The sequence below is a fragment of the Lonchura striata genome, chromosome 2 (genome assembly GCF_046129695.1).
Source record: "Lonchura striata isolate bLonStr1 chromosome 2, bLonStr1.mat, whole genome shotgun sequence".
NCBI lineage: Eukaryota > Metazoa > Chordata > Aves > Passeriformes > Estrildidae > Lonchura > Lonchura striata.
The window spans coordinates 101,350,560-101,367,082 of record NC_134604.1 but is presented as its reverse complement, the minus strand read 5'-3'; the positions used below and the strand labels follow the sequence as shown (position 1 = coordinate 101,367,082).

Here is a 16,523-nt window from a genome sequence, read left to right as displayed (position 1 = left end):
TTGCCAAGGTGGATGTTGAAGTTTCCAAGTGTGATGTTGCTTTTTAGATAGCAGAACAATGACTTATACCTGATTTTGTATTATAGCAACATATCAATTAGTATCTCACAGCTACCTTATAACCAGAAGTCATCCTAACACAGATAGGAAGAGGTGGAATGTATTACAGATATTCATGCTTTTGTATGGCTCTGTTGTTCAATTGAGACATAAGGACATAAATTTTTATAATCCTTGGCAGTAAGCTGGTTCGAAAAATTGCTAATCTTTTCCACTTTCTTTGCCAGTTGTCAAAACTATCATGATAATAACTGAATGTATTAAAGAAGGTTAGTTTTATAGTTAAAACTCCAGGCTAGAACTCAGCAGATATGTTTCCATTACTTCTCCTGTGGAATGCTCACATGGATTAAGGGTAAGTTGCTAAACCTCTTTGCCTCATTTTTTTTTTTTTTGTCTGTACATGACAGAAGGATAAATATTTTATATTATCAGAAGAACATTAGGTTTATATATGGGGGGGGGCATAGGAATAATATTATAGTACAAATAGAATAATTTATCTCTTGAAAGAAAACCAGATTTTAAAAATGAAGTAGTTTTTCTACTGGCCTAATTGTCATCTTCCCCTCAGATTTCACAGAATGCATGGCAGTGAGCCCCTACCTTGCTTTGTGTAATTTCCCATCAGTTGTTTTAAGTCTTGTCTTGTACTTGCTGTTCTGTGGCACTAACTGAATGGGAGATTCATAATGTTTAAATATTACAAATCGGAACCGGTTTTTTTTCCCTGCTTTCCATAAAAGCATGGAGTGAAACTGTCACTGCTGATTATTTGAGGGAATTTTGCTAATTAGAATTGCATGAGAATTCAGGCTTTTGAGCTGTCATCTGTTCCATCCCCTTCCCATGTACTGGAGGTTTCAGTAACTTCAGATTTCACAGTTGTCTTAAATATGTTACCTATCCTGGCAAGAGATCTTTGACATAACTTTCTGGGGTCAAGTTGGCAGTTCTACCTATGTCTGGGAAGTTTTTCTGCTTCTGCAAGCAGAATTTGGCCCTCATGTGAGGTGTAACCTTTTGGGTCCATTTAATGAAAATGAGCTCAATTGATTGCAATGGATCTGCTTGTTTCAGGGAGGGAATGAGTTTTATGGCTGTGCATCTCCAGGTTGTGAGTTCCAAAATACAGGATTTGGAGTTTCTCTTACATTAAATGCAAAGTTTGCAGGTGTTGGGATTCTCACAGAACCGTTTGTGGGGGGAAAAAAAGAATGTTTTGAAAGAGAAGTATTTGAAAGTATGAAAGCTGTCAGTTGCATGAAGGGCTATATACCTATAGCCAATACAAACGTGGCAGTATAACTAGAGCTATGTGGATCTTGAAAGTGCTGCTTAGTTGCTAACATTTCTATGGTAAAGTGTATCTGTGTAGTGTGGCCTCTTCAGTTATTGAGGGTGCCTGTACATGTTTTGGCTCTAAACAAGATATTTGGGAAGGAAAGCCATGCAATGCATCCCATTCCTGAAACCGGAGTGGCGGATATTTCTGTAGATGAGCAACATGACACAAATGCTTGATTTTGTTTGTGCAAATGAGAGGGCCTTTGTGATGCAAAGCAGCATCCTCAAAAGGCAAATGTGCTTTTTTGGTTGTAAATATCCCAGCTAAACACTGCAGTAATTGCAAGCAGAGCTTGGCATTTTTCCTCTCTATTCTCTTCATCGTTATATTTTAACAAGTTCTCATGAGACTATTAAAATGTCTTAGTTTTTGGAACATGTGGCCTAGTGGGGATAACTCTGTCTACAGATGCAGTGGGTTGGCAGCTTGATTTTGCATGTCTTTTCATTTCTCCCCAGATCCTGTGACCCAGTGTAACCTTTGGTCTCCCTCTGAAGGCCCGGGTGAGGGAACTATGAGCAGGTGACTGATGATCACTGTCAATACAGCCTGCAGACAATATGGGAATTACTTTAGCAGTCTCCCACTCCCTTGTGCTCCCTCCATCCTCTCTTAAATCAACAAATGCAAATAGCAGCTTCCTTATTTGCTGCTATCTCTGGGATGCTGCCCAGGCAGCATGGGGCTTTGTTGCAGTCCTGCCTTTTAAAAAAAGCATCTTCAGCCCTAGGCAGAAGGAAAAATACCAAGTGGTACCTGATTCCCCCCCACCCCCTTAATGGTTAATGCTGCTCATATTTGGTCCTCTGGTGTATACAGGTAGGAAGATGGTGAGATAAGGTAGTGCTTGATGTGTGTGGTTAAAGAGAGCAGCAGGAAGTGGCTGGAGCTGTTTGCATTTTATTCTTTGTCTGGTGAATGTCCTTCTGGAAGGGAGTAGGGATTGCCCAGTGTCCAAAACTCATACCTGTGCTCCTAGAACCTGTTGACTTGAAAGTAATGTGTATTTAACAACAGCTAGGTCTTTACTGTGCGAGAATAGAAATGCATTTGCTAAATTTCAGCATATGCAGAAGCACAAAGAATTTGTTAAACAGCATTTCTTTACAAGGTCATGATTCTTTTGTTCTATGCATAGTTGTGTGGCACAATAAATAAAAATAGCTTCATTTTTTATTGTTGTAGGTATAATATAATACGTAGTATTGTACTGTACATCATATAGTTGATACTGTTTTGCTTTCCAGATATACAGCTTAATGTGAGTTGTTCAGAAATTCAGGAGCATAAGAGAAATGCTGTGCCAGCATTTGGTTAAAATTCTGTTCATCTTGTTTTGTCATTGCATATGAAGATATGTTTTGGCATACATAAATAAAAGGAAAGTGATCCCTTTGTACCTCTAGAAGGTGGTCCTTTTCAGATACCTTGGGATATCAGGTCTGCATTTGATGTGTTAGGATTGTAACCAGCCATAATGAAGAGATTTCTTCTGCCATTAAGGAATATTAGATTAGTAACTGTATCAGGCAAATAGCAATGTATGTAAATGCTCCTACTGCTTTAGAAATGTGTGTCAGTAGTACTTATATTTTATAAGGAAATCTGTGTGCGGTCTATATTTAATCTTAGTGAATTTGAAAATAGTGACATTTCCTATTGCAAATAATAACAGTTAACTCCTGAATAAAGATACAGGGTTAAAGGAACAGTTGTAAAGTAAGCTACTGGACTGTTAAGTTGAATATGATTCATACAGTTAGACATTAAAATTGTTACTCAATCTTTAAATATTTTATTATCTCAGTCTCTCATTTCAAAAGTATCTTTGTGGTTTATTTTTTGTTTTACTTGCTTACCAGAAAGCTTCAACATACTAATACTTTCATGGAAGAAAGATTCCAAATTCACAAAAATCCAGAATTAACAGCCCCTTGTGCTCTGTTTCCATTACGAATAAGACCTTTGAATCGGGCACTGATGACCAACAGAGTCAAAGCCTGCTTTAACTCAAACTTGCAATACTTCTCTAAGTTATGTCACATTAAGTTTATGGTATTTAAGGTTGGGGTGAATCACATGACTTTCACAATCAGCAAGATGCAAAAGGCTGTGATAGGGGCAGTGTGACGCTAGAAAGCTGTCTAATTTCAGTGTAAAGGTTTTTCAAATTATTTCAAATATGCTGTGTGTTTCTTTCCCATACCTCTCAACAAAAAATATGTCAAGAAGTTTCCTTATTTCATCTTCTACTTACCTGTCCTGCAATTTATGCATCTGTCTGCCTGCCAGTGGTTGGGCCAACAGAATGGAGTATTTGTCTGCCACAGGGACTTAATATTTGCTTTTTGTTGGCCACAGGTGCTGCTGTAGCATGTTGCAGAACATCTTTTCATTGAGGGTGTGTTCAGCATCCTTTTGGTGTTCTAATCTGTCCATTGGGAAGGGAATTGTTAAAATAAAACTGTCATTATTTCAGAGAAGAGTGAGTTGGTAGGAAGAGACCTGTTTATTAGGAAGTTTGAATTTAATGAAGTCTGGTTACATCTTAGAGCCTCACACCAGATTATAATGCTATCACAGCATATACATATTGGAACATATCCAAGTGGATATCTGTTGGGATCCCATATTGAATTGGAATGGGAGATTAACCCATCTCATGGGAGAAAATCACTTCAGTGTTAAGAATGAAGAAAAATGATACTTTGTGTTTGATTTTTGGAATCCCTTCTTTGAAATGGCACCAGGTAGAAAAATCTGGGTATGGTTATGTGAGCTTAACTTTCTAATCCAGTATCTCAGTCAAATACTCACAGAAGACATTTTGCCCGTCATCAGTTTCTCCTTGTCACTGGGATGATTTTCTTTGCTGCTCAAAGTTGTTTTGTACCTCCCTAGAAGTAGTTTGCATGTCTTGTAGTTGTGGAAGTTGCTTTTAGCAGAAAAGGGATGTATTATAAGCTGTATAATTTGTGAAGTATTTTTGAAGGCCTTCTTGATGAATGGCACTTTATAAATATTGTAATTAAATTATGGGAAACATTTATAAGGTGAGTGGATTAATTCTTGAGTTTTATCCCAGTTTTTATTTGAATGTTTTTCTCTTAGGAAAGTCCCTCTAAAAGAATGGGTACAAAGAGTTCTCTCTTTGGCACCAATGAAGTTCTGTAGTTTTCATGCCAGCTACTTAAGTTCAAAGTAAAAAGTATATTCATTTTACAATGTAAATTGTGCAGTACACTTTTATTTTTTTAAGCCTTTGTTAGAAAAGTTGCTTTCCATTGTTCATTTTGAGGTTTTCCCCCCCTTCCCTTTTGTTTTTGTTTTTCCTCAGTTTCCATTACAAAGAGCAGTGCAAAAATCCAATCTTCCCCTTCCAAAGTGACCCGGCGTTCAATGCAGTCTCCACAGAAATCTGCTCCAGTACCAGCGCAGCGGGGCAGGAAACCAGGTCGGGGCAAACCCCCTGGACAGTCTGCAGTTCCCAAGAAGGGCAGGTCTCCTAAAAATATTCCCCTGACAAAAAGCACCTCTCATACTGAAAATCTTAAAACAAGGAAAAAAAGTTTAAAACCTGGAAAAAAGGTTAGTCCTTATCTACTACTTTACTTTATTTTGCAAAATTTTGCAGTGAGATTTTTTATTATTATTACTTAATTTTCTATCTTCTCTTCAGCCTTCAGGGCTTTACTATTTTCAGCAACTGATTACAAGAAAAAAATTAGAATACCTCTTCTGGAATATTTTAGTGTAAGGTCCTGTGGATTATTTTATTCCCAAACAAGATTACTGTTTTATTTATGGGTGAGTAATTGGTGTTGAAAAATGCTATTCTGAAGTAGAGAGACAGGGAAGCATTTAAACTTTTTAGTTTGAGTTGGTTTGTTACTGAACCATATATATAGCATGTGTTTTTTGGGGTTTTTTCAGGTTTAGAAACAAAGAATTAAAACCAGTCAGGACTTCATTGCGTAATTTAGGCTTCTTAAGCATACAGCTGGATTTGCCAAATGAATCTCATGGATATTCCCTAATTCTGGGGCTACTAGCATGAAGCAGGAAGCTTCTTTTTCTCTAGATGTGGGCCTAATTCTGCCCTGGTCTGAAAGGCATGATGCCTTTCTCCTTGCCCAGCTGAGTCAGACCTGGAATGTTGGCAGCTGCCTCCATCTTCAGCTCTGGTGGAGCTGCTTGCTCAGGTACACACTGGAGCTGCTTGCTCAGGTACACACTGTCCCCTCACCGCACTTCCCACTGCCACTGCCACCAATGCTGACACATGAGCAATTTCCAAGCGAGCCAGTGCACGGAACTCAACTGGTAGACAGCTGGCACAGCATCCATCCCTCCTACTTCCTTCTTTGTCTGCTCCACCCCAAAAAAAACCCAAATGCTACAGCTGCTGCAAGGAAGAATAGGATCACAGCAGGGCAGACTTAGGGCAATTTGAATTGCTGTGGAAGTACAGTCTATTTTCTGAGGTTTGCTTATGCATAGCAGGCTGTCCAAGAAGAGTAGCAATCCTGCAATGTCTTCCCTCATGCAGTTTGAGTCTGTCCTTGTGCTCCTTCCTGCTTTGCATTAGCGCTAGTGAGGAGATGGAAGGTAGTGCTTTTTCCTGGTGGTTTTTTATGTTTGGTGGGTTTTTTTTTGTTTTGTTTTTTTGGTTTTTTTTTTTGTGTTCGTTCCCCTTTCCTCCAAACAAGAATCAAGCAGTAGAAGTTTGGAGGCTTTCCTCTCCAGTCTGTATCAGTGTGGGTTGTGGGATCTATTCCTAATAATGCGTGGGAAGAGGTGGAATAATAGCAAGGTGGGGATTCTCCCTTCTGGTGATGGTGCTGATCAGTGTGAAGTGCTAGTGAAGTAACATTACTAGAGCATAGGTGGAAGCTCTAGTATGAAACTGGAAGCAGCACTTCATTGAAACGATGTTCACAGGATAAAAGAAATTATTTTTGGGACCATAAATTGAAAGCTGAGCACTCTTCTCTGCTGCCTGCCCCTTGCAGTCAGACGTCCAAACTGGTAGACTATTGATGGAATTGGTCTCCAGTTTTGTTTCTCTCTTACTTGGTGTATAAAAATGCACAGCAACAGAGATGAAAGAGGAGAAAGGTGCTCCTATCCAGGCTTAGCTGGTGGTTGGGGTTTTGTCTCTAAGTCTGAACTGGGCTTTAAAGGACACCCTTGAACACAGGACTGTCATATGTTCAGGTCTTATTCAGGTGTGGCAGGATGTGCACTTTCACGTAAGAATTTTAGCTCTCATTAAAAAGAAATCGAGAGGCTTTATCTATGTTTTGAAACAGTAGTTGGAGGCACCTTGCTATTAGAAGAGGCTTCTGGGCCCTGGGTGTCTGAAAGTGTCTGCTTGGAACATTTGACACCTGGTTTGTGTGAAGTGCTTGGAGGTACTGTTTGGGGAATGGGTGTCAGTGCTGACATAACCCTGTCCTGAGGCAGCAAATCTGTGGTACCTCTATGCATTCCTGATTTCCTCTGTGGGACCAGGCAACAGGGAGGTTTTGCAAAATCTAGGTTTGATACATCTAATTTGGGATTTTTACTTTGTTAACTTTAGCATTAAAAACTTGAAAAATTAGCTCTTTTTGAGAATTCACAGAAGGCTGTTACTGCTTTGGTAAGTGGTTAAATTGCCAAGATGTTATACATATGTGCAAACTTTCCTTTGGACTATTACACCTGTTAGCATAAGGGTAAAGAGAGGAAAGGGGGCTTTGTGGGAGTTCTGCAGTCAGGGTGTGTCTGACAAGCAGTGCAGCCATATAGCCTGTACACCTCACAGGATGTATGCAAATATGCAAGTGGTATGTGCCTAGAGGCTTGAAAGTGCTTTTTTTCTTCCATCCACCCCCCTAGACTGATGCAAAAAAACCCTTTCCAGATGTTACACTAAATTGTTGTGCTTCAAGTGTGAGCTCGCTATTTGGTGTATTTAGGGACATTGGTATCTGCCTCTCTCTCTGCAAAGTTGTTCGAATTTCTTTGCCCCTTCAGGTTTGTTATGCTGCAGTATTTATAATTTTGCAGATACTGACTTATATTATACAGCTAGAAATAATGAACTGGTGCATCATTTTTTGCCTTTAATTAATTTTTTTCCAAACTCTGTAAGTATGAGATGTATGTTGGATTTTGTTTTTCATTTGTTTCTCACAGCTTGCAATGTATGTTTTTACTCTTCTATAGTAAAGAAGGAACCTCTGCACATCTCTCGCATTATATTTAAAAGTACACTTTACACAACAGTGCAAAGAATTCCTTTCAGAATTTCTTGAGGAAACCCCTTGGTCTGAGTGTGGGTACCAGCCCCACAAAAAGAGTTTTTAAGCATGAGGATGAAGCTGGTGAAGTTGCCCTGGTAGTATAAGCTGTGAGCCCTGCTCTCTGCAGGTGACAGAGCTGCCATGCCCTCCCTGGCAGGGGCCAGCCAGACCAAGCCACTGTGCCCAGCCCTGCAGGGCTTGTGGCCTGTCTCACTAAAAACATGGCTCTGGGCTCGCAGCTGGAGCCTGTCACGGGGGGGTTGCAAGATGAGAGCCTCAGCTGAGCAAGTATAATGTGTTATATTGCCTTCTGAGGGAGAAGGTAGGAAACAGCCAGCTAGGCTCACCTCATGTGTGCATTGGTGTAGAGAGTGGATGGTTCCTCTTAGTTAAGTGTTTGTATTTCATTCCTACATTTTTCCCCATTTCCTCATCTTTTCCCTTAATTTGACCAATACCAAAAATGGGTATTTTTGGTAGCATCGTGAAAGAAAACTGCCCTCCCCCTGCTACAAGAATCCCTGCTTCGGGGGGCCTTCAGGAATGTTGGACTTCAGATCAAAACCTCAATCTTCCCAAGTGCATTTTTTTCTCCTTATGTATCAAAAGATGGAGACCTATCTGTACCCAGTGTTAAGATAAATGGTCAGTTCCTGACAAGTACATCACTACTTTGTTCTGTGCCACCTCATGTCATTCACAAAGCAATGCCAAGCCTTGGCAGTCTATTCCTTATGTTCATGGTGATTACTCCCAGTGCCATATTGTCAAATACTTTCCCCAGCCAAACCTGTCTTCTTTGACCTGTAAGTGGCACAGAATTTTTCTTTAAAGTGCTCTGGATTTCAGATGAAAATTAATTTCTTCTTTCTAGGTGTTGTGAAGAAGTTAAGCACTGCTTCTTTTAGGAAGGTATATATGCTGATTGCTTTCCACAAGGTTTTCAATAAATTACTTGGACAATAGCCTGCTTCTATAAGTTTAGAGGACAAATGCTGCTAAATGGAAGAGGGCTTCCTTAAGAAGCCTTCCTTAGCAAATTGACTGAAGTTTTACTTCACTATGTATCAGTTTTAATGGTAAATCCGTACCACATTACCACAAGTCTCTGCTGTGTTCAGCAGTGTCAAGACCTTGGGTAATCTCTTACATTCCTAATTTTTGCTAGGTAAGAGAGTCAAAATGTAATCTGTTCTCGTGCAAGAATAAGTGGTGAAGGGAAAAGTGATGAACTCTGATTTATTATTTCTTTAATTTGATGTATTTTCATACTATTTCAAAACACACCACTCTTCTCTGGTGACCAGTGACAGGACACAAGGGAATGGCCTGAAGTTGTGTCAGGAGAGGTTTAGGTGGGGTATCAGGAAAAGGTTCTTCACCCCGAGGGTGACCGGGCACCGGAACCAGGCTCCCCAGGGAAGTGGTCACAGCACCAAGCCTGACAGAGCTTGAGAAATGTTTAGATGCTCTCAGGCACATGGTGTGACTCTTAGGGTATCCTGTGCAGGGCCAGGACTTGGACTCAATGATCCTTTTGGGTCTCTTCCAACTCAGGACATTCTGTGATTCTGTGAAATGTCTTCCATGTGCACATCTCTTTTCCTCACGTGGAGAAGGTAATGCACATGGACCAATCTCTAAATTGCTGTGCTCTGAACTCTGGTTATCTGTCATATGATAAGCTGCAAATAAGTTTGCTTTGGGAAAGGAAAAGGTTTTGGCACTAGCATGACTGGATTGTAACTACGGGCTTGTTTGATCTCTTGCATGAAGCACCTGAAAATTCCTGGAAGTGATTACTTGAGAATTTCAACCCATTTGAAACAAGCTGAGGAAAACTACAGGTGTACTGTAATGTTGACACCTAGTTGTGACTTAGGTTTTTTATGGCAGTACATACACAGCCCAGCTAATTTACTTGAGCTGTGATAAACCCAGCTGGAAGGGCATGGACAGGAAAATACCCTGAAATACCTCTTCTGAAGATTTTTAGATGAGTCATGAAGTAGTATATAAAGCTCTTTATTTTCCCACTTTTTAGGCAAAGGCGGGTTCTTTTCTAAGTAATTTGTCTTCCACTGCATTACTAAAGTAGCTGTAACTGCAGACTGAGTTTCTGGTCTTCCTTTCCTGGACTTTCCCTTCTCTGCTGTGTGTGGTACTTTTCTAATGAGGAACCACCTACTTTTATTAAGATCATAACTGATAGCAGGAAGGTTGTGCAGACTCCTTTAAAAACATTAAACATTTTGATTCCGTTTTTTTTTTTTCTTTCTCTTAACAGAAAAAAATCTTGCCAGAACAACTGACTCCTACATCTCTTTCTTCTCAGTCATCTCCTGAAGGGGAAAATGGCACTGCACAGATACTTAAAGATGGAATCAGTTTGTCTGGTGCAACTGCAGCAGTTATATCCACAGGTAAAAAACAAAGAAATGTGTGAAATGGCTTCCATGTCAAGCAGTTTTGTTTTTATGAAGAATGTGCTGCAAACTTAGTACTGTAAATCCTTGTCCAGCTGCCTTATTTTTGAAAGATATTTGTAGGTGCCAGAATTACTTTTCAGAACTGGTATTTTGATTTCCACATTATAGCAATAAGTGCTGGGGCACAGGGACTTTCCTGGCAGTTTGTTCCTGTGTGAAGAAGGAAACTGTACAGTTCTTTCATGTCTGTCCTACTCCTTAATGTATGAAATGAGAATAGACGTAGCTGAAAGCTCATATGATATTCTGATCCCATGCAAGCTGTACTGTAACGTTACAAAATTGAGATTTTATCTCTATATAGTCTTACATGAAAAGAAACAACTCTCATAAAACCCACTAATGGCAATCAGAGGGAATACATTCCTCTTTCCTCATGTTTGCTTTTTTTTTTGCCTCTAAATATAATGAAATGTGTCTTGAAAAGGATTGGCAGAAAAGAAATAAGCTAGTAAATGAACTAACCCATTGAGGAACTGGTAACCCTGTAGTGAAAGAATGAATATATTGTCAGCTGAAATCTCAGAACTTTCTAAAAACTCCATAAATTACAGTAATTTTGCTTGGGGTGCCTTTTTACATGCAAAAATCTGTTCTTACAATAGTAGTTGTCAGGCTCTTCTCATGCCCAGTTTCAGTCATGGATGAGGGGGAAACAAGTACCTTTTTCCTAGGAAAATAAACCTTTTGCAAGGCAGTTGTTGCTGAGCCCAGACTGAAGATGCCGTACTATTATTGTTAATTTGTAGCTTTGATTATTTGTACAAAGAGGTTTTCCTTCAATTTGCAGAAATCAGAGAGTAAACAGATATGCATGAAGACACTACATCATTAAAATACATACTTTAAACGCTCAGGGTTTTTATCTAAAATCAAACTACAGTTCAGAAAATATGTCAGTCCTTTGTGTAATAGAATGTTTAGATTGCTCAATCACCACAGAGGCACATTTTTTCATTAAGCTGTAATAATGTCTTGGGTGCATTCATGTGGCAGCCAGAATGAACAAGAAAAAAAAAAATCATCATTTACATGTTTCCCATGTTATTCTGCCTTGGCAATTGGTTTGGAAGACAGTTTCACATTGTCTTTTAAAGAAGCAGTTACAAAAGTCCTATATGATTGTTTTGTGCTACACTTTAAACCACCTTACGGTGTTTGTAAAGAAGTGTTTACGTAGCAGACAAGCCACATTGCAGCGTGGAAATCCTGTGAGTGGTTCAGGTGTTCTGAAGCTACAGGCCTTTGGTAGCCACACTGTGTGATGTATATGTTAGTGCCATATGGATGCTTCAGAATGAGCATCAGTGGCAGGTATATAACATAGGGTTCTCTATGCTGCAGCTTCTCAAATAGGAAAAAAAAAAAAATAGGCAGTAACTTGGTAAGGCCTGCTTTGTAGAATTGTGACTTGGCGGTTTGGAGTACCTGCCAGTAATTTGTACTTTACTGTACCTAGTGTATGAGTAAAGACTATTCAAAACACAAGCACAGATCATGTCAGCTTTGTTGCATTAGTGAGGTAGAAGAGGGCTTCAGAATGCAGGAAAAAAGTGAGTTTAGGATTCAGTCAGGAGAAGAAGAAGTGCTCTTCCTTGGTAGAAGAGCACTTTCTGCATGCTCTGAAAGTATGTGTACACGCTCAGCTGCTTGAGTTGACCAGTATAGCTTTTATGCAGGATTAAAACTAAAATGACAATTTGCTGTTCTAATTTGGAAACATGTCTTGGTTCCTTGGTAGTAAATATGGTTTGTACATTTTCAGTGTGTGTTTATGTGAACAAACATGGAAATTCTGGGCCTCACCTGGATAAGAAGAAGGTTCAGCAGCTTCCAGACCATTTTGGACCAGGTCCTGTAAATGTGGTACTTCAGCAGGCTGTACAGGCTTGTGTGGATTGTGCCTATCAAGCCAAAACAGTCTTTGGATTTCTGAAATCTGGCCATCATGGAGGGGAAGTGATAACTGGTATGTGAAGATGCTCTGTTTCTTTTGTTTCTTTACTTATTGAACTTGAGGTAGGGCAGAAGAACTGAAGTAGCTGCAATGAATTTATATTCCTTTTGTAGCTGTGTAAACACAGGTGTGAACCTTGATGGTGTAGGATTTGTCTTACTCTTGAGTTCAGCATGATTTAAACAATTATTTAAATTGAAATTAAAATATTATTAAGCATTTTTTAAAGCAATAGCAGTGTTTAAATTACAAATGCACAATACAGTTAGTTTCTTACACTAAGTAGAGCTTGTGTACCTCGTTTAGCAGCTGTAGCCAAACATTTGTCAAGTAAACTTACTACAAGTTAAATAATCAGCTTTATTAGTTCAAGTCATTCACATAATCTTATCCATGCACAACGTTTGTGTTCTTAAAGCATTAACCAAGTGGGTGACAAGTCTCAAATTAATTTGTTTCGCTTCCAGGCAAGTGATTCCACATGTTAAAGTTGCTTCTGTTTTCCTTGCCCCATTCCCCAGAACTGCAGCAGTATCTTAGGTCACTCTTCATTCACCTAAGTCACCTATTACGGAATAGGTTTATTTCTATTACATATTGATGGCAGGTTTGTAGATAAATTATCTCTATGTCTCAATCTGAATAGCTGTTGCTTGACATTTTTTCCTTCTAGGCTAGGAAATATTCTATGTATAACAGTTAGTACATCAATTCATAATTCCTTCAGTGGTGGTAAAAGACCTGGCATTCCTTTAATCTCTTAACATTAACACCAGATGTGATAGATGATTAGAGGAATAGAGGTTCAGTTAAATATTCATAAAGATGTTGCTGTCTAACTGTACTTAAAGAGCAGCACCCCAATCTGTGTATGGCAGAACTACAGTGAGCTTTGCTTAGGCATCCCCCTGAGTTTGTGCACAAAATGGATGCTGCTTCTCTGCTGTGCAGTAGAGGTTTAATGGCATCATATATATGTAGGTCTGAAACTGGTACTGCTTTATTTTTTCAATATATATGAAAGTTTGTTACATTATTTATGCCTTGCTATACCTATTTCAGACAAGTCAATTTTCTACAACAAAATGCCCTGAGATGTTCGTTGCCAATATTCTGTTTGTGATTGTTTATCATCAAGTGCTAACTCACAGGCCAGTGGTATCTCTGGGCTGTGACTGAGTAATTGAAAATAATAACTTTGAACAGGAGAGAGAAATTTCAGATTCCTTACATAGTTGTGGCTTGTTTGCATTCAAAAATTCTATAAAAAAAGGATTTACTGTTGTGCACCTGGCTTCACCCCAAAGCCTGTATTCTGGATTTGAGGAACCTGGTGTGGACCGCTCCATAGGCAAGAGTCCTGGTCTGGTTAATAGTAAGCCACAGGGCCCCAGTTGGTTTCTAGTGTTCTTGAGCTCTTGCTTCTCCTTGGCTTGTCAAACAGGTAGCTGCCAAGTGGCTGAGCAAACACTCCCTGTCATTTTATCAAAAATTTGTGAGTGGTAAGTTTTGTGAAGCATAAAATATGACTTAGATTAATGTAGCACGTTACGTCTAGCTGTGCACATGAATAGTAAGGAAGAAGAGGGAAGCAACAGTAGAATAAAATAAGGAAATACAGTTGTAGCCCTTTAGTTTTGAAGTGGGTTTGAAGGGTGGCTTGTTGTTCAGGTTTTGATGGGTTTTTTTTTTGAGACTGTCAATTAAAAAAAATGTTGTGGCAGAGAATAAACAAAGAAATCTAAGTTTTTGTGAACTGATGCTTTTGTAGAAAGTATTATACCTGCCATAGGAGGAAACAGTGTGCTGAGGAGGATATGGATAAAATGATCTTGCCAGAATGCATGGAATAATTAATGGGTTCTTTTGCTTCAGCTACCAAGGAAAATAATTGTTTTGAGTAACATTAAATTTAGTATTTTTCAATCTTTTCTTTCTCAAACAAAAGTGAAACTATTTTATTTTTGCTTAATGCATAAGCTTTCAATTCAGGCAAATAAAACAGAAAGGAAATTAAAGGCTTTATTACCAATCCCACTAATGGAGTTGGTGTCAGCTCCTTTTTTCTCTTTGTAGCACAGAGACTATGGTGTTTGGTGGGTTGAAACAGATTGAGGCTCAGATAAATTTTCTCAAGCAGCGAATTAAAATCAGACTCTAGGATGAGTTCCATCACTATCAGAAAAAAGAACATTTCTCTGATTGTTTTCTCTGATTGTTTTGTTCTCAGTTGTTTTCCCAGCTTGAATCTGGTATGTAAAACATACTTAAAGAATGGAAGGTGAAGAATGAGTATGACTCTTCATCCTGAGGGCTGGGGTTGCACATGCAAGCTGCAATCCCTGTTTATGTATCATTAAAATTGAGGTTATTGCCTCAGAGGTCCTCCTTTTTATTTTTTTTCCCTTAGCATTTATCTGGAAAGTAAGCAGGGTAGACAGTTGAGCCTGTGGATCTGGATCCCACACCCTTGGTTGGAGTTTGTATGGTTGCCCTCAGGTGTTAAGAGTCTGGGGAAACTGTGTTTGCACTGCATCTTTATTTGTGGATTTTTCTCATGGAATGTTTTAGTGGGGCAGTCAAAACACCTCAGCTGTTTCTTGCTTTGTCCTCTTGACAACTCCTTAGTAACACTGTTCTTTTCAATGTTTTTTTTCAAAATGAGAAATTAAGAGATATAGAATAAGTCATTTCCCCAAAGGCCATATAGGAAGGTCCATAAGGCGATTATAGAGCATAATTTTCTGCTGTAGCTGACTACTGCCTTGCAGTAAATTTGTCAGGAGGTCAATCTATGGTAGGTCTCACAGCTCATTTGCTCTCCAGAACTGGTTGAGTTCCAAGCAAAAATTTGCCTTTGGAGACTCCTTCCCCAAACAGGATGTAGAGGACCTTGTGTCTGAGCGTCATGAGGGACTGTTAATCATTAGCATTTCATTTGGACACTGGAGCCTGGAAAAAACCTGATAGGCCATGGAAACACTTCAGTCTTGTAGTACTGACTCTTAAACTTCAAGCACTTGAACTGGTCAGTCTGTTATGAAAGCAGGTGGGAGAGGCAGCACATTGTTATTGATGCTGGCTGGTAAGTCACATTGACCCTAATCAGAAGCTTCCTGACATCAACAGTGTAAGTAATTGACACTTCATATTTCCTAAAGAAGTCTAAAATATGCTAGACTTAGGCATTTTCTTTGGTTTTGTGTATATTATCTGTCTCTTTTCTAACACAATATGGAAATATTCCTGAATTCAGATCTGTGAGTAAAGGCTTTCTTGTCATTTCTGGCTTTTTTATTTTTTTCTTTTTTTTTTTTTTTTTAGCATCTGCTACCAACAAAATGTGATCATTTAAAGCTCTGCTTATCATTTGGAAACTTATGTTAACAACAGAAAGCTGCATGACAGGCTGAAAACCAAAAAGACAAATTGATGCATAAACCTGGTGTTTATGCCACTTCTTTTCAGCCCTAAGCTTAAGTTGCAAGTTTGTTCCTGCTTTGTTCTAAAGTCTTCCTAATCACAAGTGACTAAAAATTTTAGCTGATGTAATGGTAATTATTTATCCATGTATCTGTAGTATTGAGTCTTTCCCAAACCTTACTAATTTTCACAAAAAAGAAAATTATCCTCAGCTGCCATACTGTTTGAGGGCAAGGAAAAGACATAGGCACCTGTACAGTCTCTTTGTAATCACTCAGTTTAAAAGACAACAGATCCATTTGTGGTTGCTGTGGTATCTCTGCCACCTAACTCCTGTTGAAATAAATGGGTGCTTGGCCACTGTAGTGTTGACAGCAGGATAGATTTCTCTAGGGATAAAATAGCAAATGGCAAAACAATTTCTGAGTCAAAATTTCAATGGTAATGGATGCCAGCACCTTACCACAAGTATTCTCCATTCAGTTAGAAACCAAGAAAAAAATACTAAAATTGTTTAATTTCTTTAGGGTTTTTTTGGTGCCTTATTTTTTTTTTTTTAATAACTGTTTGGGCTTTTTGTTGATTTTTTTTTGGAGGGTTTTGGGGTATTTTGTATTTTTTTAGCAAGTATTGTAAAGGGTCTTTCTTGTGCTATCTTTTGCAAAGAGGTGGTGGAGAGCTTGCTGCTTTAAAAGTAATGGAAATTCCACATAAAGTGGTGAAGGGGTAGTTGTAAGTTTTGTTATACTGGTGTGAATCCAAAATTATTTTATTAAAATAAATTACTGTAGAGCAAATTTAAATGGACATGCATCCCGTTGAAGGTGAAATCAGTCCTTTGGATATAAATTTTTTAAACTATCAGAATGATTGTTTACTCCTCTCATGTCTTGCATGGTTTAAATCAAGTCTGTCTGTCTTCTCCTTTAAGTTAATGATGGTGTTTTACTATACTT

At 38.8% G+C, this 16,523-nt stretch overlaps 1 protein-coding gene across 1 annotated transcript in view; it reads left to right on the top strand.

Annotated features, from left to right (window-relative positions):
* SCML2 (Scm polycomb group protein like 2) overlaps nt 1-16,523 on the top strand; it is a 72,430-nt gene that overhangs the window by 43,820 nt on the left and 12,087 nt on the right. Inside the window, exons 8-10 of the mRNA XM_077781623.1 lie at nt 4,746-4,996; nt 9,986-10,121; nt 11,953-12,156. Of these exons, the coding sequence (XP_077637749.1) occupies nt 4,746-4,996; nt 9,986-10,121; nt 11,953-12,156 (591 nt within the window). The remainder of the gene's footprint in view (nt 1-4,745; nt 4,997-9,985; nt 10,122-11,952; nt 12,157-16,523) is intronic.